Raw genomic sequence first — 24,534 nt, 5'->3', positions numbered from 1 at the left:
TAGATATCATAATTTTTTTTGTAGTGCCCTTCAGAGCCTACAGAGGATAGTTACAAATTTTCCAGAAGACAAAATAAGTTAAATTTACCCTGATCTTCAAATTCCAAAAGTTTTCACCCCCACTCTTAATGCATTGTTTTCTTCTGGAGCATCAGTGAGTGTTTGAACCTTCTGTAACACAGTATTAAGAATCAAGGGGATGTAAACTTTTAAACAGGGTAATTTTTATAAGTTCAACTATTATTTTCTATAGTGGACTATATGTGAACGTCTTTTATGTGATGCTCAGAAACTCTCCATCACGCTAATGACCTGTGGGTGGACGCGTTTCCTATTGCATTTGAACAGCCAATCTTTCTTGCGCCTGTAGCGTTTGGACAGCAGAACGTAGAGGACGGGGTTCACACAGGGGTGCAGATACTGGAGAACCGTGCAGGTGAAATGGAACATCTCCCATGGGCGCCCGTGCCGGTAAAGTCCTAAATACACACACAGCTCTAGAACGTACCCTGGCAGCCAGCACAAGGAGAACGTCCCGGCCGCCAAAAACACCATGAGAGACGCCCGCCGTGTGTTCCGGGCGCTGGCGAAGGACATAACGGGTCTCTTGTGTAGGAAAAAAGCCATACGCGCTGAGTTGACGGCGATAACCAGCATCGGAATGAAATAGAAAAGCACAAATTGGCTGAGAACAACCTGGTAATGATGTTCCTGGGTAGTGGGCAAACAAACGGTGGAGTTACTCAAACCTGGGTCTAGGCTGTCCTTAGTGGCGAAAATACGCAAAGGCAGACTTATGAAGAAGCTGAAGGCCCAGACCAAAATAAACATGAACACCACCAGATCCATGGTTGGAGGGCGGTAGGGGTTGGTGATGATCATGGCGCGAACCATTGATACGGTGCACAGGGAATACGTACTGGCGGCCAGGGAGAATGCCTGCAGAAACTGATAGACCTTGCAGGACGTGTTGCCCAGAGGCCAGGAGAAACTGACTGCCGAGTGGACGGTGAAGGGAATCAGGAGAAGCATGAGGAAGTCGGCCAGAGCCATACTGAGGAGAAGAACGTCCAGGCGGTTTTTACGGAGGCTCTTGTGTTTGACGAAGAGAGAAAAGGCCAGCAGGTTAGCGCAGAAACCGATGCCCACTATGATGCCACAAGTGCAAGCAAAGATCACTCCGTAACTGTTAGTGACTCCCTATGAGACAATGGCAAAAAAAAAAAAAAAAAAAAAAATTATGTTATGAGCGACATTTAAATTCTTAGATGTGGGAACCCAATTAAATATATACAAATAAAATATATTATTATAGCTAAATATCATTTAAAATATTACAAATAGAAAAATTTAAATTGTAATTTAAAAATTGCATACTATATGCATACTATAAATTATAGTAAATTAGAATTTATATTTATTTATAACTAAAAAATATGAAATTATGTGGAATTAAATATTTTTATATAAATAAATAAATATATTTTATTAATTATATATATATACATATATATATATACATATATAATCATGTGTAATTACATCTTTTTAAATAAATAAATATTATGCAAATATTATTGCATAAATATTTTATCATATACTATATATATATATATATATATATACATATATAAATTTATGTTAATTATATTTTATATTATAATTATATGGATAAATAAATATAAATATTTAATTAATGAATGAATAAAATTATGTGGAATTATATATATATAAATTATATATTATACTTAAATTAATATATATATATATATATATATATATATATATTATAATTAGATAAATTATGTGGAATTAAAATAAATATTGTAAAATAATATTGTTTTAAAATAAATAAATATACAAATACTATACTGCATAATTATTTTATTATATATTCAAATATACAAAACATTGAGGAATTATATAATAATAATAAGTTATATTATATTAAGTTATATTAATATAAATATTATATTACATTACATATTTTGTAATATAATATTATATAACATATTTTATAATACATACATATGTACATATGTATATATATATATAATTATATGGAATTAAAAAATTGTAAAATATAAATATTATATTGCATAAATATTTAATTATACATTTGAATATACACAACACTGAGGAATTATATATCTGTGTGTGTTATATATATATATATATATATATATACACAATTGTATATGTATATATACACTACCGTTCAAAAGTTTGGGGTCAGTACATTTTTATTGTTTCTTTTTTTTTTTTTTAAGAAATTAATACTTTTATTCACCAAGGATGTATTAAGTTAATAATTAAAAGTTTATTAAAAGTTAATAATAAATAATTTACATTGTTATAAAATATTTATATTTTGAATAAACACTGTACTTTTTAAACTTGTTATTCATGAAAGAATCCTGAAAAAAAAAATCACAGGTTCCAAAAAATATTTGGCAGCACAACTGTTAATATTATCCAACATTGATCATTCTAATAATAAATCTGCATATTAGAATGATTTCTGAAGGATCATGTGACACTTAAGACTGGAGTAACAAAATTCAGCATTTCATCACAGGAATAAATTCTATTTGAAAGTATGTTAAAATAAAAAACATTATTTTATATTGTAAAAACATTTTGCAATATTACTGTTTTTTTTCTATATTTTTAATCAAATAAATGCAGCCTTGATGAGCATAAGAGACTTCTTCAAAGACTATTACAAGTCTTACTGACCCCAAACTTTTGAACGGTAGTGTATATTTAGGTTCACTGAATAAAAAAGTCAGTACCAACTTGCGATATTTTTAATGTGGCTACTTAAAATATGTTTAATGATAATTTATATAGTAAAATAAGTAAGTAAAATCATTTTTTATTATTAATGAATTACTCATTCATGTCTCGCCAGAGAAAATTAGTTACTCACCATCTCAGACGTTCGTTTAGATATCCGTGGATTCACAAATGCATCCATCACTTGCACATCCATCATCTGTGCATTCAGATAAGATTCAACCAATCATTTTTAATTTAAAAAGATGTCTAAAAATGTACAGACATAATCTCACTGTGAGAATGCAAATAAAACAGGCAAACTTTCCCAAATACTTCCATTATAATAAGTCCCATTTACAAAGCCAACAAAAAGGTCCATGTATCAATGAAGTCTCCTACTGGATTTGATTCAAAAAGTGACTTCTTGTGAAAGATTTTAAGTAGAGAAAATACACCAAATGACACGTTTCAAATGAATGTATGTCAGTGATTACCTGCTGCTTTTCCATGTGTCATTCTCTGATTGGAGGCTCATTGATTTGTGATTGATCTCTGGCTCTTCTGTGCTGTGGTTTATGAGTCTTTAAGGCCTGGCATTTGATCCTAAAGCACTCACAGGAAGTTGACAGAAGGTTGCATTTACCTCTGCATCCATTAGCATGTGTAGTGAAAGGTGTATAATTGTTGTTAGAGCCATTTTTGTGTCTTTATTTGCCTTGTATTTGCCCTCTGAGCTCACGTCCACACATTGATTGATTATTCCACCATCCTCAGTCACTAGTAGTAACGGCTACCTAAACTGTATTGATGAAAGAATAAAGTGACGCTTTGCATGCGAAGAAAAATAATAATAGTAAAAACTTCAGTTATATGGTGTAAATCATGAGAATGAAATTGCTGTAAAATAAGCATGCATTCAATATTTTGTATTACTCAACAATTTAATAATAATTAAATATAAAAATATATATTATGTAAACTAAAATTGTATAAATTACTAAAACTAAAAATGTATAAATTACTGTCTATCTATCTGTCTGTCTGTCTGTCTATCCATCTATCAATGATCTATCTATATTTAAGTTTAAGAAAAAATAAGACATATTTGCCTTACATAATTTGTTCGTAAATATAATATAATATAATATAATATAATAATAGTGAAGTAAATATATAATAACTTTGCGTGCATAGACAAATAATAATAGTAAAAACTGCAATTATATAAATCATGAGAATAAAATTGAGAAAATAAGCATGCATTTAATTTTTTTTGTGTGTATTGCTGATCAAATAATTTATTCAAAAATAGCAGAAATATAATTTTATATAAATGTATAATATAACAATATAATATAATTTAAATATATAATGTAAAGTTTATTTAATATAATATATATTAAAGTTTAGGGAAAAAATACAAAAATATTTGCCTTACATAAAATGTTTGTTATTTAATTATATATCACTATTATATTATATTATATTATATTATATATTGTAAAAATACATTAATATAATATAATATAATATAATAGTGATGTAAATATAATAGGTTTGCATGCATAGACAAATAATAATACTAAAAACTGCAATTATATAGTGTAAATCATAGGAATGAAATTGGACTTGCTGTAAAATATGCATGCATACACTTTTTTGTGTATTGCTTATCAAATTAATTATGAAAAATAGCAGAAATCAAATTTTATTAATAATACATTTATTAATATAAATGTAATTCATTATAGAAAATATAAGAAAAAGTAAAAATATAAAAATATTTATTATATAAAGTGCAAAATTACTATGTAAGTTTAAAAAATAAAAAAATAGTTGCCTCACACAATGTGTTCATAATTTTATTAATAATGTAATATATATAATAATATATAATATAATTTGAATATAAATTTAATTTGTTTCAATTAGAAAATATAAGTAAAATGTAAACATATAAAAATGTATATAAAGTAAAAATATAAAAATATATATTTCATGAAAAATATTTAAGAATTACTACATATGTGTGTGTGTGTGTGTGTGTATATATATATATATAATGTTTAGGAAAAAAGACAAATATTTGTCATACATAATATAATATAATATAATATAATAGCGATGTAAATATATAATAGCTTTGTATGCATAGACAAACAATACTACTGAAATCTGAATTTATATGGTGTAAATCATGAGAATGAATTCGATGTTCCTGGAAAATAAGCTTAAATTTTTGTTACCTTTATTATGTATTGCTCAGAACATTAACTAAAATAAAGCAGGATAATAAATTTAAAAAAGTAGAAAAATACCAAACCTCTTAATGTAGACCAGCATAACTATCTAAAGTGCATTTGAAAATCTCATCAAAATCAGCAGCATTGAGATACATTCAGGGAATAAATATTCCAATCAAATAAATTAAATATTACATGAAATGTCTGACTAAAAGAATATATTTAAAATCAATGAATTCTGATTATAACAAATGCAAATGAGTTTGTATACATAGCACTTTCTACTTATCAAATGAAGCTCTAAAATGGAGAATTGATTAGAGTTTGAACAAAAAATGAACTGTGATTTAGTCAATTTTTTTGTTTTGTTGCAGAACAGTCCTCATATCCCATGCCATGATGAAATAGTCTTTTTTAAACTTTACATTTTAAAGGTACATTCACTGACAGCAGTTTAATCACTGGAGGTCGCCTGAAGTCTCAAAACGCAAATCGTGCGACCACATTCTGTCACTGTTCATTTGCATAAAGCCTGCTCTATTTTGTCAGACTGAGTTACTTCGAATCGCTGTCAGTGTGACCGTCCCCCTTCATTCTTATCCAGGCTCTTTGATTGGTCCCTAATCCGTATTTGCATACGGAAGCCACACCCCCCTGTCTCTCCTTCTCTCCGGGTCTCTCCATCTTCCCGAACTCATCTTCCTCTTTCTCTTCATCACAGCTTTCAGCGGCTGCTCCTCGTATCTCACGGTCTTGCTGGTCTCCTGCGGTAGGTCGTCTCTCGTCCCTGTAGTCTCCATTAGAAAGCTCAAGGGGAAGTTTTTGGTGCTGCCCATGGGTTTGGGCCGGTGGGCGGTGGGCCACAGCGGGGTCTGGACACTTCCTTCGCTCTGACTGGGGGCGTCCCACGCCGTGTGCACCTGCTCAAGCAGTTCCTGTATCCACATACGCCTCTTCCGGTCATGCATGGATCGACTTCTGTCATGCATCATCTGTGCGTGACCGACTGAACGTCGCCTGGGACAAAGAGAGAGAATATAGATATCGACTTTAACCTGAAGTCACATGCAAAGATGTTGGCATTTGACTAGTAGATGTTTCTTCTATTGCCAGCAGATGGCAGTCTCAACACAGCTCTGACTTTTTAAGCTCTGTCAGAAATCATGAAGTAAAAGTAGATTGTGACTTACTGTCTGTTGCTGAGAGCATTAGTGGGTCTGGGTTGGACAGATATTGGGACGGTTAACAGGAACACAGCAAACCCCCAATGCCTCAACATACTGCTGGACAACTAAACACAGAGACAATCGCATGGGTTTTTAGATAATATCTAGTATATATGTGTCATTTATTTGAATTGGAAAACTTTTTTTTATAAATATTTTAAATGCAATATTTGCCTTTAAGTTATATTCTGCATTTATTTTAGCTTAATAAAACTTTTTTTTTTTTTCCACAAAATATAATAGCAAAAATACACTACAGATTTATAATTAATATGAAATATATATATATATATATATATAATTTAAAATGTATAATAAATTTGTAATAAATATAATTTATCATAAATATATTAATTATGTTATGTATTATTTAGATATTATATTATTTTATTACAAATAAATAATTAGTTTACATTTTTATAAGTACTGAAAGAAGTTATTGTAACAGTATTTGACTTACAATGTTATTTTAAAAAATCTAAAAAAAAAAAAAAAAAATTAAATATAATATTCTGCATACATTTTAGCTTAAAAAAGAGTTGCAAAATATAATTTAATAGCAAAAAAATACTACGGATTTATAATATATATAAAACTATAATAAATATTTTAATTAAAAAATAATTATTACAATACATTTTTAGAAGACATTTTGAAGCAAAGTATAAAGTTAGAAAATACAATAATGAAAGTTAATATATAATAAATATAATGTAATAGCAAAAAATATACAACAGATTTATAATAAATATAAAAAATAAAAATGAAAAAGTTATAAAATATCATTTAAAAGCAAAAATAATAAAAAAGATTTATTATTAATATAAAAATTATAATATAATATAATACAGATTTGTATTAAAAATAAACAATTACATTTTATAAGAAGTTTTAAAACAAATTATAAAAATATTTGATGACTTATAAAAATATATTATAATAGCAAAAGATGTACTAAATTTACAATAAATATAAAAATTATAAAAATATAAAACAGATTTATAATAAATATAAAAAATAAAAAAGTTATAAAATATTTAAAAGCATAAAATATACTACAGATTTACAATAAATATAAAAATTATATATATATATATATATATATATATATATATATATATATATATATATAATTTTTTTTTTATTAAAAATAAATAACTACTTTACATTTTTATAATAAGTATTGAAATTATTGTAACAATATTTGGCTTATAAAAAAATGTAAATCTGAAAGATTTTTGTAAAATTTAAATATAATATTCTGCATACATTTTAGCTTAAAAAGACTTGTTACAAAATATAATGCAATATCATTACTACAGACTTACAATAAATATAAAAAATAAATATGAAAAAAGTTATGAAATATAATTTAAAAGCAAAAAAAATACTGTGGATTTACAATAAATATAAAAATGTATAATAATTATAATAATAATAATGATTACAATACATTTTTATAAGAACTTTTGTAACAAATTATAAAGTTCTAAAATATAATTTAATAGCAAGAAATATACTACAGATTTATAATAATATATAAAAAATAAATATGAAATAGTTATAAAATTTAACATAGAAAATATATTTCAAATTTATAATAAATGTAAAAATTATATTAAATATTTTTTAACATAAAACTTAAAATACATTTTATAAGAAGTTTTGAACCAGAAATATGAAATATTTGCCTTACATCTTTTCTAAATCTATATTGCTATGTATGTTTTATATTTTATGTATGTACCAAATATCCCTATTAATATATATACACTAGCTATATTAGGTTAAAAAATCCTTTACATATAAAATATATTACTTTTTATAAATAATTGCAGTATATATTTCAAAAAGTTTAGAAAAATCATATTTAATATCTATATAACATAATTTATAAATCTGATTTCTCCATTTTTCAACCTTCTGTATGCATTTTAATAAAATGCATTAAATCAAATGTAATTCCAAAAAATGGAAATAGTAATTGAACGCTGTAATTAGTCATCAGTTAACATGAGGTGTAATGCATTAAACGGCTGTTGTAAAGCTTTGACACTGATAATATACTCACATGTAATGCCTCTGATGAGTTGATCAGTTATTGCTGCATGTTACTGACACCCGGCTGTTGAAGAGCCACATGTGACTGTACGTTCATTAAACCAAGAGCATCAGCTGCTGCCTAAATGAAGCATGTTAATATGTCCAAACTCCACTGGTCCAGAGGACAAACTCTTCTTATGTCTCCTTCCAGAATGTTGGAAGGAATGAACACAGAGAGGACCAGAGCGATGGGCGTTAGATTTATTGCACCAGTGGGTCGTGCAAGTCTCCTTTGCTGTTCACTGCAAACTGGTATGGACAGCAGGCGTTACAGCAGAGAAAATTAGTGCGCACTGCATGCTTGTCTGTCTGTGTGTGTGTGTGTGTGTGTGTGTGTGTCTGCTGCCCATGAGTGCCAAAGTGTATACTAGACTGACAAACCACACACACACTCCAAGAAATGCACAGGCAGACACCTTCATTGGAAAGAGGGTGGTATGCTGCTCTCTCTCTCTCTCTCTCTCAAAACACTCATGAGGAGCTCAGGTTTGGCCAGGAGGGGGAGTGTTTGAGGAATAATCAGCCACTGATCTCTGACTTGAACTTTTGATGAATTTTCTGTCTTTACTGTGTTTACTACAACTATTAGGAGCTTGTCCACACACTGGCTCCTTTTAATGTATGAAGTAAATGCTGGAAAATACTTCATTTTGGCTTAATTATTTCCTGAAAGCCATTAAAACAGACAAATGATTCTTCTACCAACCAATTCTTCATTCAAATGATTCTTATGTGTACATGTGTGTGTGTGTGTGTGTGTGTGTTTAGAAAAAAATATTTCCTTTAAATGTATGAATACATTCTGGAAAATACTTCTTTCTGGCTTAGGTATTTCCTAAAAGCCACTAAAATGACAAAATGATTTTTTTAGTAGTCAATTCGTCATTCAAATGATTCTTCTACCAAATAATTCTTCATTCAAACGATTCTATTACTAAACAATTCTTTATTTAAATGTGTGTGTGTTTAGAAAAAATGATTTTTATGTATGAAGTAAATGCTGGAAAATACTTATTTTTGGCTTAATTATTTCCTGAAAGCCAGGCAATTCTTCATTCAAATGATTCTTTTACCAAACAATTCTAAATTCAAACTATTTTTCTATCAACCAATTCTTTTTTGAAATGATTCATCTTCCAACCAATTCTTCATTCAAATGATTCTTATATGTATGTATGTATGTGTGTGTGTGTGTGTGTAAAAAAATGCTTTTAATGTATAAAGTAAGTGCTGGAAAATACTTCTTTTTGGCTTAATTATTCCCTGAAAGCCATTAAAATGACAAAATAATTATTTTACCAGTCAATTCTTCATTCAAATGACGATGATTTAAAATGATTTTTCTACCAACCAGTTTTTCACTCAAATGATTGTTCTACTATAATTCTTTAAAATGATTCTTTAACCCATCCAACCCATCCTGTTCCTAATTAAAATGATTCTTGTACCAACCCATCCTTCTTTCAAATGATTCTTTTTCCAACCAATCCCACATTAAAATGATTCTTCTTCCAACCAGTTCCTCATTCAAATTATTCTACCAGCTCCTCACTGAAATGATTCTTCTACCAATGAATTTTTCTTTAAAATGATTCTTCTACCAACCAGTTCTTCATTCAAATGATTCTTCTGCCAACTAGTTTTCCTTTAAAATGATTCCTCCAACCATTTCCTTATTCAAATTATTCTTCTGCCAATGTTTTTTTCTTTAAAGAGGTCATCAGATGCTAAGTTCACTTTTTCATGTTGTTTCAAAATTAATATGTGTTGGCAGTGTATGTACAAATCGACCCTATATTTACAAAAATCCATGCAGTGATTTTTAATAAATCTGTAAAAACAATATCCCCTTTTTCAAATCGAGCCGTTCTCAGATGCCTGTCTTTGAGCCGTCACACCCACAGAGGCCACTCCCACGATAGTTGATTGACATGAGCTCTTACCTCAGACCAGCTGTCACAGTCCAGTAACTTTCCATGTTCTGATGCCAGAGCAGGGATGTAAGTTAGACAAGAATATCTCAGATTGAGCGATTGAGGTGTTGTGTTGCTGGATGTAATAATGAACATGGTCGTCATTTACTCCCGACATCTGAGCCGCTGAACATGCAGTAGATTACGTTTGTTTGTGAATGGAATGCGCCTCACGATCTACATATATCCGTCTATGTTCACGCGATTCATTCATGATCCAGCTTCACTTACAGCAGATATGAGTATAAGCGTTTTTTATTAATCTTTGTGATCGCCTTTCCTTATAACGTGGTAGTTAAGAAGTTTAGCGGCTAAATGTGGCTAATGTAAACAAGACCGTCTTTCCACAGAGAGAAGAGAGGGGCGGGGTGAGCAGAGCTCATTTGCATTTAAAGGAACAACCCCTTAGAATGAGATGATTTTTGCAGAGCTGATTTTGGCAAGGTAAAAAGGGTGTTGTTTTACACAACCATTGAAAATGGGCATCTGATGACCCCTTTAAAATGATTCTTCTTCCAACCAGTTCCTCTTTCAAATTATTTTACCAACCAGTTCTTCATTCAAATGATTCTTCTTCTGAACATTTCTTTATTTAAATGTTTCTTCTTCCAACCAATTCTTCTTTCAAATGATTCTTCTACCAATGATTTTTTCTTTAAAATGATTCTTCTACCAACCAGTTCTTCATTCAAATGATTCTTCTACCAATCAATCCTTCATTTACATGATTCTTTTACCAACCGGTACTTCATTCAAACGATTTTTCCACCAACTAATTCTCTACCAAAACAATTCTTGTTTTTTTGCCAACCAATTCTTCTTTAAAATAATTCTTCTACCAACCAATTATTCATTCAAATGATTCTGCTGCATTATGCTGAACTTATGTTGAATTGGTCTTTTACTTTGCATGTAAATTCTATGCGAGAGTTCGGAGGAACATTATAGCTCATAGCAGAGACCATGAGACCCTCCCCTCCCAAAAACATGGGTGAACCTGGGTGAAGAAAGTAAACAGCTTTGGCTGACCACTGTCCCAAGAGATTATGACCATAACCTCAGTGAAATCAAGCCTGTGGGTGGGTCTGCTCGCCTCCTAAGCAAACGTAATGGTCAAGGTGGTTTTCGGGGAGCCCACAAAATAGTACCGCTTCATTTATAGCCTACGGAGCAAGAGGTTCACAACATAACTAATGCTCATCAACTACAAATTAGTTCTGTGCGACACTAAAATATTCCATATATTTCCATGTTTATGGGGCAGTGCGTACATTGGAAAATAAACTGACTGACTAACGTTTACATTTTTTTTATTTTTAGTCAGCAAGGATGCATTAATCAAAATATTTCTATTTCAAAGAAATGCTGTCCATTGCAACATTTTATTCATAAATGAATCCTGGAAAAAGTTATCACAATTTTCACAGAAATATGAAGGAGCAGTTTTCAACTTTGATAATAATCAGAAATGTTTCTTGAGCAGCAATTCAACGTATTAGAATGATTTCTGAAGGCATGTGACATTGAAGACTAGAGTAATGATGCTGAAAATTCAGCTTTGCAAAATGAATTACATTTTAAAATACATTCAACATAGAAAACTGTAATTTCAACTGTAATAATATATCACCGTTTTTACTGTATTTTTATACAGTGCAGCCTCAGTGATCATAAGAGATTTTGTTCATGATCTTTAAAAAATCTTACCCACCATAAACTTTTGAGCACGAAGTGCATATATAGTATAGACTCATTTTTTGGTGCTTTTATGGTATTTTTGTCCTTTTTAGAGCTTGACAGACATGTTACACACACTGAATTTTCTCCTTTGTGTTTGTGTTCAGGAAAAATAACAGCATATGAGTTTGAGGGGCTGTGACAGAAATGATGACAGAATTTGCATTTTAGTCACGTCTAATTTTCTCAACCTATTTCCAGAGATTTTTGTGTATGTGTGTGTGCTAGAGTTTTGTTAGATTTTGAATATTTTGTAGTCTGAGCATAGGCTCAGTCATTTGTCAAGTAAAATACAGTATGGTGAAATATGGTATTGATAAAGTAGCTTCAAGGGCAAATCCAGCGTTATGGATGTGACATTTGTGTTATGGATGTGACATATAAACGCTGAATATATGTGTTACCAATATACCGAACCATCTGTTATATATTTTAATAAACCCTTGTTGACAGAGTCTAAACATCAGAAAAATATCAGTCTATGCACGAGTTTTCTGTTAAAAAAGGGAAATAATCATGCGTTATGGATGTGACAGTGTTTCCCCTGCCATTATATTAGGGAACGGCCGCCTAGGTCTATACCTTGTTCTAAATAGCCTTAGGTTATTTATCTTATTTACACAACGGCATATCATTTCTGTCTCTACGTGGTCGTGCGTCTAAAATTTCTCCTCCGCGGACAGGATCGCGGAGTCCATTCATAAAAACGGATTTACTCTAAAGCGCAGAATGCGTCCATTTTTGTATGAATAAATCAAAAGTAGGTCTCTCACTTAATTCGAATCTGTGTCTGTGAATATTAAAACGCAAAAGGACGGTTTAAATATGAATCCTGCAGTTTTGTTTACTACACAAACACTGAATCACACGTGACGCTCGTGGTGATTTTTGGCATCTGCGTCTCACTAAATGACTACATAAACGCATCTCCTGAGCTGCTGTTAGAGTCACTTCATGTGAATCTTACCATTTCATTTGAGAAAATCAGCATCATATTATAATGTATACACGTTGGCTCCAATAGCCTTGTGGTTAGTATTCCGACATCTGTGTTTGCAGAGCTGATTTTGGCAAGGTAAAAATGTTGTTGTTTTACACTACCATTGAGAATTTTTAACCAAAGTATATTATAGACTTTTCATTAAGACCCTAAAATCATATCAACTTGGGCATCCGATGACCCCTTAAAAAAATCATATTGTATACACTCAAAAATGTCCCGGCAACCTGTCAAAATAAAAGTACTGTTTAACATGTAACAGAAATATATTAGTCTTGTATTACTTTTGTACAGCATAATGTTGGTGTTTATATATTCCTATTTCTGTCAAATTTAAATAAGACAATTAAATGCTAAAAATAAATATTACAACAAGATTAGCCACCTAACTGTAGAAAAATGCTACAATTATTTTTAAAAAATTTTAATAGAATATTTGCACAATTTTTCTTCCATGTATTAATTTTAACAGTAAACCTGTTTGTTTGGCAAAAAAAGGGTTTAATATTAATTGTATTAAAAATAAATAAATGTTTAATGCATTCATTTGATTATCAGAAAAATTAAAACACACAAGAATCTCTGAAAAGAAAAGAAAAAGATTGTAGGGCCCTATTGTTCAAACTGTTAAAGGTACTGGGTACTGACCCAACCCCCATTAAAAAAACGGAAACCTAGGGGAAACACTGCAAAAAAGGACAGTTTTTGAGAGACTACATAGTTTGTTGGATTTCTCTGATTTAAAATGTACAAACCACCCAAACGAAACGCAATAATAACCAACAAATAGAGAAAGGATGGCTCTTTACAGAACATATAATTGTTACTTTATTTTAATTTAATGTGCATATTTATGAGGAATATGTACTGTTTTGGATGTGACAAGCACTAAAAATAAAACTTTAAAAACTTTAAAAGAGACCTCACATGGGTACTTGAGCCACCAAATGTTGACATCTGTGCTTTAAGTATAGTAAAAACCTTTGGTAAAACATTTTTTCATGGTAAGGTTGACTTTTGCATGGAATTAACCTTTAACTTCCTAAAAACCATATATAGCCAAAAATGGTTCTTGATAAGAAGATCCCGAACTTGAATAGCAGCTTTATAATGAAATGTGTGTGTTTCGCAGTATGAATCCTTCATGTTCATTCTTTCTTCTCAGTAGCCTTACGCTACTGAGAAATGTTTTGTTTTTTCTTTCTAGTCAGTGACAGCATCGTCTAGCAATGCTCAAAAGGGCTTGACTCATCCACACTAAAGTCAAAAGCCCTGCGTTTTGTGAGACATATTGTTTAACTGAGTTTCCTTCCCACTTCCCGAGCACTCCTGTTTTGTTCTTGTGTTTGTTTTATCATGTAACCGTGCGGGAACACATGACACGATTTCTTCCACTTGACCGAAGGGTTTTTAACAGAAAATTCCGGCGGGCCGCAGCACAGCAGCGCTCCAGATTTAATCACATATCCTGCTACCGAGGAACGTCTCGGATTTTTTGCGGTCTTCTCCGTGAAATTGTTAAATGAATAAAACGTGTCATTTAACACCTCGACGGTTCCCCCGTCGACCGCTGGCACTTGACCTTCTCAGCACTTGGACAAACTTTGATACGACACCTGTAGTCAAACTCTACTCCGAGTGAATCGCGGGACATTCGAGAAACATGCGAGCTCTGCTTCGACCCAACCACCCAGTATGCCATCTAACTGTGAGATTATTAAGACTGATGTCCCCAGCGAGGCCAATATTTTTTGTTCTACTGCAGAACGTCGGCAATTTATCATCCAAACATCCCACAGGTTTGTGTTGTGTAGGTACTTTTGGATCTAGTCCGGCGGGTTTGATTCGGTGCCAGACAAAACATGGCCGCCTTGCCAACAGGCCGTTTAGAGCCTGAGCTGTGAAAGCCTGTCTGAGGGTTCCAGTAAATCCTTCTGCTAGCAGGTAAGAAGTTTGGAAACCGACAAAACAGCTCCCAAACCCCCAACACACCTCCCACCGCCGATCCCACAAGCAGAGCTTCATTTAGGTCAGTATTGTTCGAGGAACAGACTGGCATGTGATTTCATTCATTTGCGTTCGCACTGCGTCGATACGAAGGCACCTAGAGGACTTGTTCATGAAAAGAGTATTCACAGAAACTCTATTTAAATATTCAGCACCGGGGGCCACCGAAAGGACACACGTGTGTTCTCAATAAAAACTATAGGTGAAACTTGTCAAAGTCAAACCTGATGTGTTCCTGAGCTTAGAAGTCATACAAGAGAGCTTTCACTTGCGAAACGCTTTGTATCAGCTTACTGTATACATTTTTATAGCATAGCATATTTGAAATCATTCTATATAACGTATACAAGTCTACATTGGCACCATTCTTCATTTTGCTAAGTCAAACTCAGTATTTAGTTAAAATTTGCGTGTTTAAGATAAATAATTGTTCAGTAACTTTTTTATTTATTATCCTATTAAGCAAAAAATAAATAAATGCATTAAAAATAGGGCTGTCAGTCGATTAAAATTGTTAATCTAATTAATTACATGATGTGTCGATTAATCTAATTTATCCCAAAATAAATTTGACTGTGAAAAAAGATTATTTAAAGCTATTTTTGTGTTAAAGAAGTCCACTTCCAAACCAAAGATTCACATATAATGTACTTACCCCATTGTCATCCAAGATGTTCATGTCTTTCTTTCTTTAGTCGTAAAGAAATTATGTTTTTTGAAGAAAACATTTCAGCGTTTTTCTCCATATAATGGACTGATATGGTGCCCGATTTTAAACTTCCTAAACTGAGTTTAAATGCAGCTTCAAACGATCCCAAATACGGTTGTAAATGATCCCAGCCGAAAAAGAAGGGTCTTATCTAGTGTAACGATTGGTTATTTTCATAAAAATAATACAATTTGTATACTTTTTAATAACAAATGCTCATACACCTGATTCCTCAAGCAGATCACATTCAATAACTTATATTACGACTCCACCCATTACAATAGCAGCCATTTTGTAAAGTACAGTTTTTAATTTTTTTCGCTACTCCTCCTTCAAATTTACTCCAATTTTTTAGAAACTTGGAAGAGATAATCATTGGACCGAGCCACACAGAGATGACTGAACAGAATTTTTTGACCTACTGGTCAAAAAAAAGTTATGATGCTGTGATCTTAAAGGAGAAGTCCTCTTCCAGAACCACAATTTACTAATTTTACTACAATTTACTATTATTTACTCACCCACTTGTCATCCAAGATGTTCATGTCTTTCTGTGTTCAGTCGTGAAGAAATTATGGTTTTTGACAAAAGCATTTCAGGATTTTTCTCTGTATAAATGGACTTCATTGGTGCCCTGATTTTGAACTTTTAAAATGTAGTTTAAATGAAGCTTCAAAAAGCTCGTAACGATCCCAGCCGAGGAAGAAGGATCTTATCTAGTGAAACGATCGACATTTTGTTTGTATACTTTTTAAGGACAAAAGCTTGTGTAGCACAAGCTCTGGGATGCATGTCCACGACACTACGTACTATTGAATCATGTCGAAAGGCCATGTGGAACGTAGGCGGAACTACAGACCAAGCGTTTACAAAGCGAACGCGCAAAGACTAAGAAAGTTGTTGGACGATTCTGAAGTTGTAGGAGAAAATGACATGGAGTTTTTCGCCATACTCTACCTTTTTGAGCCGGAGTAAACAGACGATAAAGTACGTGATTCATAGTGTTGTGGACACACATTCCAGATCCTGTGCTACACGAGCTTTTGTGCTTAAAAAGTATACAAATTTTAATTTTTCAAAAAAAAATACCAATCTATTCACTAGATAAGACCCTTCTTCCTCAGCTGGGATCGTTTAGAGCCCTTTGAAGCTGCATTTAAACTACATTTTGGAAGTTCAAAATCGGGGCACCAATGAAGCCCATTATATAAAGAAAAATCCTGAAATGTTTTCCTCAAAAACCATAACTTCTTTACAACTGAAGACAGAAAGACATGAACATCTTGGATGACAAGGGGATGAGTAACTTATTTGTGAATTGTTGTTCTGGAAGTGGACTTCTCCTTCAACCGAGGTCGACCTGAAATTGGTTCAGAGGCTGTATCTCGGTCAAACTTTAATCAGTCGAAATGAAACTTAGTATGCTTCATCAACACCATGATGTGAGGGTCCATGCCAAATTTAAAAACAGCACCACCTATGCATCATGAGATATGAAAAATGGCTATTTTTGCTTATAACTTTGGTACAGTTGGTCAGAATAAGAAATCATGATATTGGTGTCTATGGATTCCTTAGGTCATGCCGAATCTGTGGATATCAGGTGAGCCATGTGTCTGCCACTTTGAAATTTGTCATAAATTGGAATATCTTTTGAACCATTTGACATATCTGCACAAAAATCAGTAGGGATCATTGACGGCATGTCCCGGAGGTACCTAAGAAGTTTGAACACAGCGGCACCTAGCGTTCAAGCGATATAATGATTTTTGCAAAAACTTTTGAAAACATTGTCCAAATTATTTTTGTATCATTTCATTCCCTGGGTTATGACGATTCTATTGATGTCTCATTTTTGATTTTCCATTAGTGTGTCTGTCCGCCATATTGAAGTAAATTAATTTTTTTTTGCTTTTTTTTGGTATTCGCTACCGTTCCCGAGAAAAACCTCTCCGAAGTTGACTGTGTCAGTGCTTGTTGATTTATGCTAATTAGCTTAGCATGCTAACTGGTTACAGGCTAACCAGTTGCTATACTGTTTAATGTGAGTCTTCAGCTGTCATGTTCACCATAAATTGCGTTACCATTAACGTAACTTTGTATGCTACTCTGGTTAAAATGCGAAATAACTTTTTTTGTGAGCTTATTCTCACACCTCTGCAGGAGAAGTTGTTGTTTTTTTCCCACATATTGATTACCATTTGTGTACATACCATGGTTAAAGTGTGGTTAGTGTTTTTAATTCACCGTGGTTTAACTATAGTAACCATTTTTTATTTGTATTTATTTTATATAATAAAATATAGCCATTTTTTTATTTTATTAGGAAAACCATGGTTAATTTTTATAAGGGAAGTTGTAAAAGTAGCCAGCTTACATAACGTTTCACAGTCACAGTAATTGTGTATTTCATCAGCTTTTTTAGGTCAGTGGTGTGGTGCAAAGCCGACTTTTCTTTATTAGGTTAAAAACAGTTTTTTGGCCATATGTGATTTTTATTCTTCTCAAAGACCATTCAAATCTGTGCTACATATATCAAATTCTACATAATAGACAATAAAGGAAATTTTAGAGACGAAGGTATATTCTTTCATGTTGTCGAGCAGGTGCCATCCCATGTGGTCTGTCAACATTTCAGTGGTCAGCAAACCGCCTACACAAACATGTTTCGATTTTATCTAATCGTCTGGAGGGAAAGCCCTTCCAGTAAACGCTTGGTTTGTTTAGCCCTCCACCATCCAGCCATACATAAAATATACAAATATTTACTGCATAATGGAGGTGAATGGGAGGCGTCCTTCTAGAGACCCACGCGCGTCCCAGAACCCCACGCGATGGGGCAGACGAGTGATACGGCGTGGTCGAAAATGCATGAAAAAGTGCTGTGTTAGCGCTGGAACGACGGGGACCGGAGGGTGAACTGCTAAGGGGCTTCATCGGATTTTGGGGGCTCATACATCATGGGTCTCGATGCCCGTTGACCTCAATCCACTAAGCTGAAGATGTGGGGGGGTTTAGGAGAAGGCACACCAAGGCTGTGTGTGCTGCCACACAGTAAGGCCTTTTGCTGGCTGCCATGGCGATGGCGACCGCAGAATTGCCGTGTTTACTTAAAAGCTAGTGCATAAGAGAACAGCAGACCACCGGCAGCCGCCACCCGCCGGCACTGGGCAAGGGCTACGGCTCATCTTTGTTGAAAATGGCTCAGGAACCTGCTGCCTGCACAGGGCCAACCTAAATTTAGCAACAAACTGAAAAACCCTCCTCATTCTTAAAAAGCTGTTTAAGTTTCCAGAGCGAGAGGGTTCAGTGAGGGACAGGAATGGTCTGAGAGACGCGTTGTGTCTCGTCGCAGGTGGCGAGCGCCTCGCTCCACGCGCTCTGTCATTCCTTGTGATTGTGCTTCCTGTGATGTAATATGACATAAAACATGTCAACGCAAGGTTAAACGTGCAGCACGTTACGAATTTGTCTGGCCCACTGGTGAAAGTGAAAAATATAATATAAAAATAGCACCTGTTTTGCCCCCACCTTTTTTTTGGGTGTAGGCCTATTGGTTTTTAAACAGTGTGTGAATTATATGATGGATTAGAATTTGAAAGGACATTTCTATTAAATTTCAACTATATAATATCAACCATAATCAACCAAAATAGTCTTTCAGCAAGTGTGACCTGCCAGTACCGATTTTCTTTGTAAGAACTATAATTGAGAGCATATAAAAACAATAATCTATAATCTAATCTATATATTTTTTTTAATCTATACTTTTTTTTCTATACTTTTTTTATACTTAAGTAAAAAAAAAAAAGACATAATAAAAATGTATTAAACATTGCAATTGCCCCAATCAAAGTTACAGATATTCTCTATAAATGCATTTACACTGCAAAATTTCAAATGCATAAATAATTTTATGAAATTAATGTTTTAAGTATATTTTAAACATGCAAATATGAAATGTATGACAGCGTTTTAGTGCCACGTTAAAAAAATCTTACAAGATTAAAAGTCTAAGTTTAGAGATTAAAGTCGAAATTTTACAAGAATAAAGTCAAAATGCTACGAGAATAGTCAAAATATTTTGAGAATAGTCTAAATACTATGAGAATAAAGTCTTAATATTTCCAGAATAAAGTCGAAATACTACAAGAATAAAGTCTAAATACTACGAGAATAAAGTCTTAATATTTCCAGAATAAAGTCTAAATCTAAATACTATGAGAATAAAGTCAAAATACTATGAGAATAAAGTCAAAACAAAATATTACGAGAATAGTCTAAATATTTAGAGAATAAAGTTGACATACTACGAGAATAAAGTTGACATACTACAAGAATAAAGTCGAAATACTATGAGAATAAAGTCAAAATACTACGAAATCAAGTCGAAATACTATGAGAATAAAGTCAAAATATTTAGAGAATAAAGTTGACATACTACGAGAATAAAGTCAAAATCTATGAGAATAAAACCAAAATATTACGAGAATAAAGCCAAAATATTACGAGAATAAAGTCGAAATACTACAAGAATAAAGTTGAAATACTATGAGAATAAAGTTGAAATATTACGGCCTATGAAGGGTTTCATGGATATTGATGGTTTTTCATGGAACCACCAATGCCAGTGAAGAAACCTGGCTTTCACAAAATATAGTTATACTAAGCAGTTGTAATGTTGGGGATTATTCCTGTAATAATGGAGTATTGAAACACCCAGCCGAACTCAATTCATGTTAACTTCCCTGTGTGGGCCAGACCTGTGCATTGGGACAGTAGGTGGATTTCTCTTCAGGTGCTTGGGTAATTGTCCTTGGCATAAATCGGCGATTCTTTGTGTCGGACCGCGTAAATAGGATCCTCAAGGTGGAATTCCTGTGCTAACATGAGGAAGTCACAATATACATGGTCATCTGACCAGACGGCCCCCATGGATCGCTTCGGTGAAAACGGTCCAGCCGGCACACAGTAGGTGGGCGTGGGTGGCGACTTTGCCCTTGTGCCCACTCAAGGCCTCATAAAAACACCTGACAGTTCATATTGCCTTTGAGTACAACCCAGTATTGACACGAACTGACCTCCGTCGACACCGGCCAAACAAAACAGCAAAAATTCACATAATAATTGAACAAATAAATGGAGAACTTGTTTGGCACGCCCGTTCATAAAGAGCCGGACTGGCAGGCTTCGGGAAAAGGAGTCTTACTTTCTCTGTAGTGAGAGTTGACATCGAGGTGTGTGTCCTATAAGCGCAGTTTGGACTGTCAACAGGGGAAATATACTGTACTAGGTTTTTCCAACCCAGGACAAATCCATTCAGCGCTTGTGAAAAGCTGCCTCTCAATCTAGCACCACACCAAAGGCCTGATTCTAATTAGCCATGAATACAAACCTTTGAGACGCTGCTTGCTGTACGCTGAGTAGCATCCACGTGTTTTCAAAAACAAAGTTCTGTCCTTTGACGCAGGCCGATAGGTGATTGGTTGCTTTGCACATCAGCAGCCAATGAGCTTGCTGCTCAGCATTCAAATACTCAGCTAGTGCTTCTCCTTCCCCAGCTCCACCTGTCTAGATCTGTATGCGTTGATCTATTCCAAGACAAAACACATTAACTTGCCATTGACAGAAATGCTCGTCAGCGTTTGTTTCATTGCAGCTGATTGTGTAAGGAATAATTGATGACGGGCCGTTGAATTCTTAGAAAATAATGCACACTAAAAGTGGTGATGTGGCCACCATGCAAAGCGAAAGCATTATTTTTGTAGAATTCAATGGACCTAAGTCAATTATTCCACTTTTACTACAGTTACCACACCTCAAGACATCAATCAGATGATATATTTCAAGGCATTCGTCCGTTTTTTGTCCTTAAAACGCTATTGTGAGTAGGATTATTTTCTTACGCAGCTCATCCAACACCTCTGTTGCTAATTCCAAAGCGTTATTTTAGACCTAGTAACGGCACTTGAGCCGTTGATAGCAGACTAAAGCAGTTGATAATTAAGTTTAGACAAACAGACGGAGAGAGAGAGAGAGAGAGAGCTCATGAATTACCTCTCTGAGTCTGCGTCTCTCAAAAGTGATCGGCAGCAGGTTCTCTAATACTAGGAGTAAAACTAAGTTTAATTTCTTCACGAACAGTGCCATTGTCATGTTGTTTCTGTTTTTATTTGTTTGGCCACCGTCGTTGTGGGTTTACATTATTTTGCTGTTTAAGACTGTTCAGGACCTTTGAAATAACTGAAATGATGTGGCGAAGTGATACAGACATGTAATGCGGTCAAGAGCTGCCTGGAACTATGTTCGCCGTGCGTTTCCCTGAAAATAATGCACACCTTCAGAACGTTCGTCAGCCAATCAGATTCAAGCATTCAGCGGCTCCGTAGTATAAATTGCATATAATTGTCATGCACAGCTCATGTTTTGCAAATGAACAGACTGACAGTCCCGCCTGACACGGGTTGAGTCAGTGTTGCTGTGTTGGGCTGGTCGAGATGCTCAAGCAAACAGAGCAATGTTTTGAAAGCACCACAGAGCCACAGTGTTTAAACACTTTTTTGGCAAAATCAGCTTACAAATGGCTTACTTACAGTTGTCTCTGCATATTAACATAGAAAATCACACACTTCACAACGTACGTTTTGAAAGTACCTCTCAAATAATTCACAGAGAAGGCATTTTATGTTAAAATACGGTTATAAACCACAAACCATATGAACATTTCAAGTTGTACATATGCTGACAGTGGTTGTGTGACGGACGGGTTAAACTGCATGCTGAAAAGTACTGCCGCGTACAGTCTCTCAGTGTGTAATTTCAACTTTTTTTGCATTTTACAGCATGCACTTGAACCACTGCCAATGCAAAGTTCATAAAAGACAATTGCATTCCAGTATAATCATATTTTGATCACTGAAACCATGTTGACATTAAAAAGACGATTCACGAATCTTGTTACTTGAATGTTCACAATGCATAAGCATTCTCATGTTCCATCATTAAACAAAAATGTACAGTAAATATAATTTGAAGATTGTTGGATTTGGAAAAGGTACACGCTTGGGCAGTTTATACGTTTGAACATGTCATCACCCTGCTACAGTTTACACTGCATTCCTTTTTCAAAACCACTTTTATACACCCCGATGTTGATAATTGCTTAGTTTCTCTCAGATCCCTTTCCTGAGGGCACCACTGTTATGCTTTAAAAGACACTTTTATGTGGTGCTTGGCCGGAGGACTGTTTTCTGTATAAATGAAATACAATAAAGACAGAAAGGGTGTTTCTTAAGAGCTCAACATTTTCAAAGTTTCCCTCTCTGCGTTTCACTGGCAAGCCTCGCTTGGAAAGCTTTAACTGAAGATTAAGCGTTAAAATCTGTGTGGTTTTGGGCACCATTGCCATAATTCAGCTATATCCCAGAAACATAAGCGCGGGGCGAAATCGCCGGCTCTCGCGACGGAGATCCAGGGTGCACTAAACCACACCGAGCTGGAATCCAGGAAGACCAGACAGTGGTCAAAACCAACACCTACATCCACACCCGCACACAAGCTCAGGTTCATTACGCGTGTGGAGGCCGTGAATCTGAGATGAGTGGAACGGAGCCCAGATCAGTCCAAGAGATATTTGGACAAAGACTGAAAAAAAGATCGATTGGAAACTCCTGAAGGGGCCGCATTAAAGGAACAGTTCACCCGAAAATGAAAATTTGCTGAACATTTATTCTCCTTTAGGCCATTCAAGATGTAGATGAGTCTGTTTCTTCATCACATTTGGAGAAATGTAGCATTACGTGACTTGCTCACCAATGGATGTGAATGGGTGCCGTCAGAATGAGAGTCCAAAGAGCTGATAAAACCATCACAGTAATCCATGCCACTCCAGTCCATCAATAAACATATTGTGAAATGAAAAGCTGCAAAATTAGCAAGAAACAAATCCATCATCATGGATTCGTATTTTAGCCAGAAGAGACGCTTTGAAGTTTAATTTTAAACTTAAATCACTTTTAAAGTGATTTGTTTCACAAGATGTTAATTGATGGACTGGATTAGTGGGGATAACTTGTGGGTTACTGTGATGTTTTTATCAGATGTTTGGACTCTCATTCTGATGGCACCCATTCACTTCCATTGGTGAGCAAGTGATGTAATGCTACATTTCTCCAAATCTGATGAAGAAACAAACTCATCTACACCTTGGATGGCCTGAGGGTGAGTACATTTAAACAAGACAACTTTTTCACTGGAAAAAGTGATACTGTGGATTACAAAGTCAAATTTCGCCCAGAAGCGACAATTTAAAGTTAAAACGTTTTAATAAAGGATTTGTTTACAAACACACAGCTTTTCACCTCACAAGACATTAACTAATGGAGTGGAGTGGTGTGGATTACTTGTGAATTATTGTGATGTTTTTATCAGATGTTTGGACTCTCATTGTGACGGCACCCATATACTTCCATTGTTGAACAATTGGTATAATGCTACATTTCTCCAAATCTGATGAAGAAACAAACTCATCTAAATCTCAGATGGCCTGAGGGTGAGTACATTCAAACAAGACAACTTTTTTTATTGAAGAAAGTGATATTATGCATTATGGAGTCATACTTAGGCCAGAAGCGACAATTTAAAGTTAAAACATTTTAATGATAAATTTGTTCCTTACAAACATGTAGCTTTTTACCTAACAAGATGTTAACTGATGAACTGGAGTGGTGTGGAATACTTTTGGATTAACATGATG

General features: G+C 33.8%; 2 protein-coding genes across 2 annotated transcripts; both read right to left on the bottom strand.

The window, feature by feature from the left end:
* Window positions 1–285: 285 nt before the first annotated feature.
* On the bottom strand, window positions 286–2,995 carry LOC127156504 (galanin receptor 2a). The gene is made up of 2 exons (XM_051099389.1): window positions 2,933–2,995; window positions 286–1,200 (listed from the first exon to the last, which is right to left on the bottom strand). The coding sequence occupies exons 1-2, from the start codon at window positions 2,993–2,995 to the stop codon at window positions 286–288; spliced, it is 978 nt and encodes a 325-aa protein (XP_050955346.1).
* A 2,069-nt stretch (window positions 2,996–5,064) lies between these two features.
* Window positions 5,065–6,310, bottom strand: pthlhb (parathyroid hormone-like hormone b). Its single transcript, XM_051100080.1, is given in 3 exon segments — window positions 5,065–5,676; window positions 5,678–6,041; window positions 6,215–6,310. Coding segments are annotated over 3 exon segments (534 nt in total). The 5' UTR covers window positions 6,304–6,310; the 3' UTR covers window positions 5,065–5,595.
* Between the last annotated feature and the right edge of the window lie 18,224 nt (window positions 6,311–24,534).

This window comes from Labeo rohita, chromosome 25 (assembly GCF_022985175.1).
Source record: "Labeo rohita strain BAU-BD-2019 chromosome 25, IGBB_LRoh.1.0, whole genome shotgun sequence".
Lineage (NCBI taxonomy): Eukaryota > Metazoa > Chordata > Actinopteri > Cypriniformes > Cyprinidae > Labeo > Labeo rohita.
Note: the sequence above shows the minus strand (reverse complement) of the source record. Positions and strands in the feature narration are given on the sequence as shown.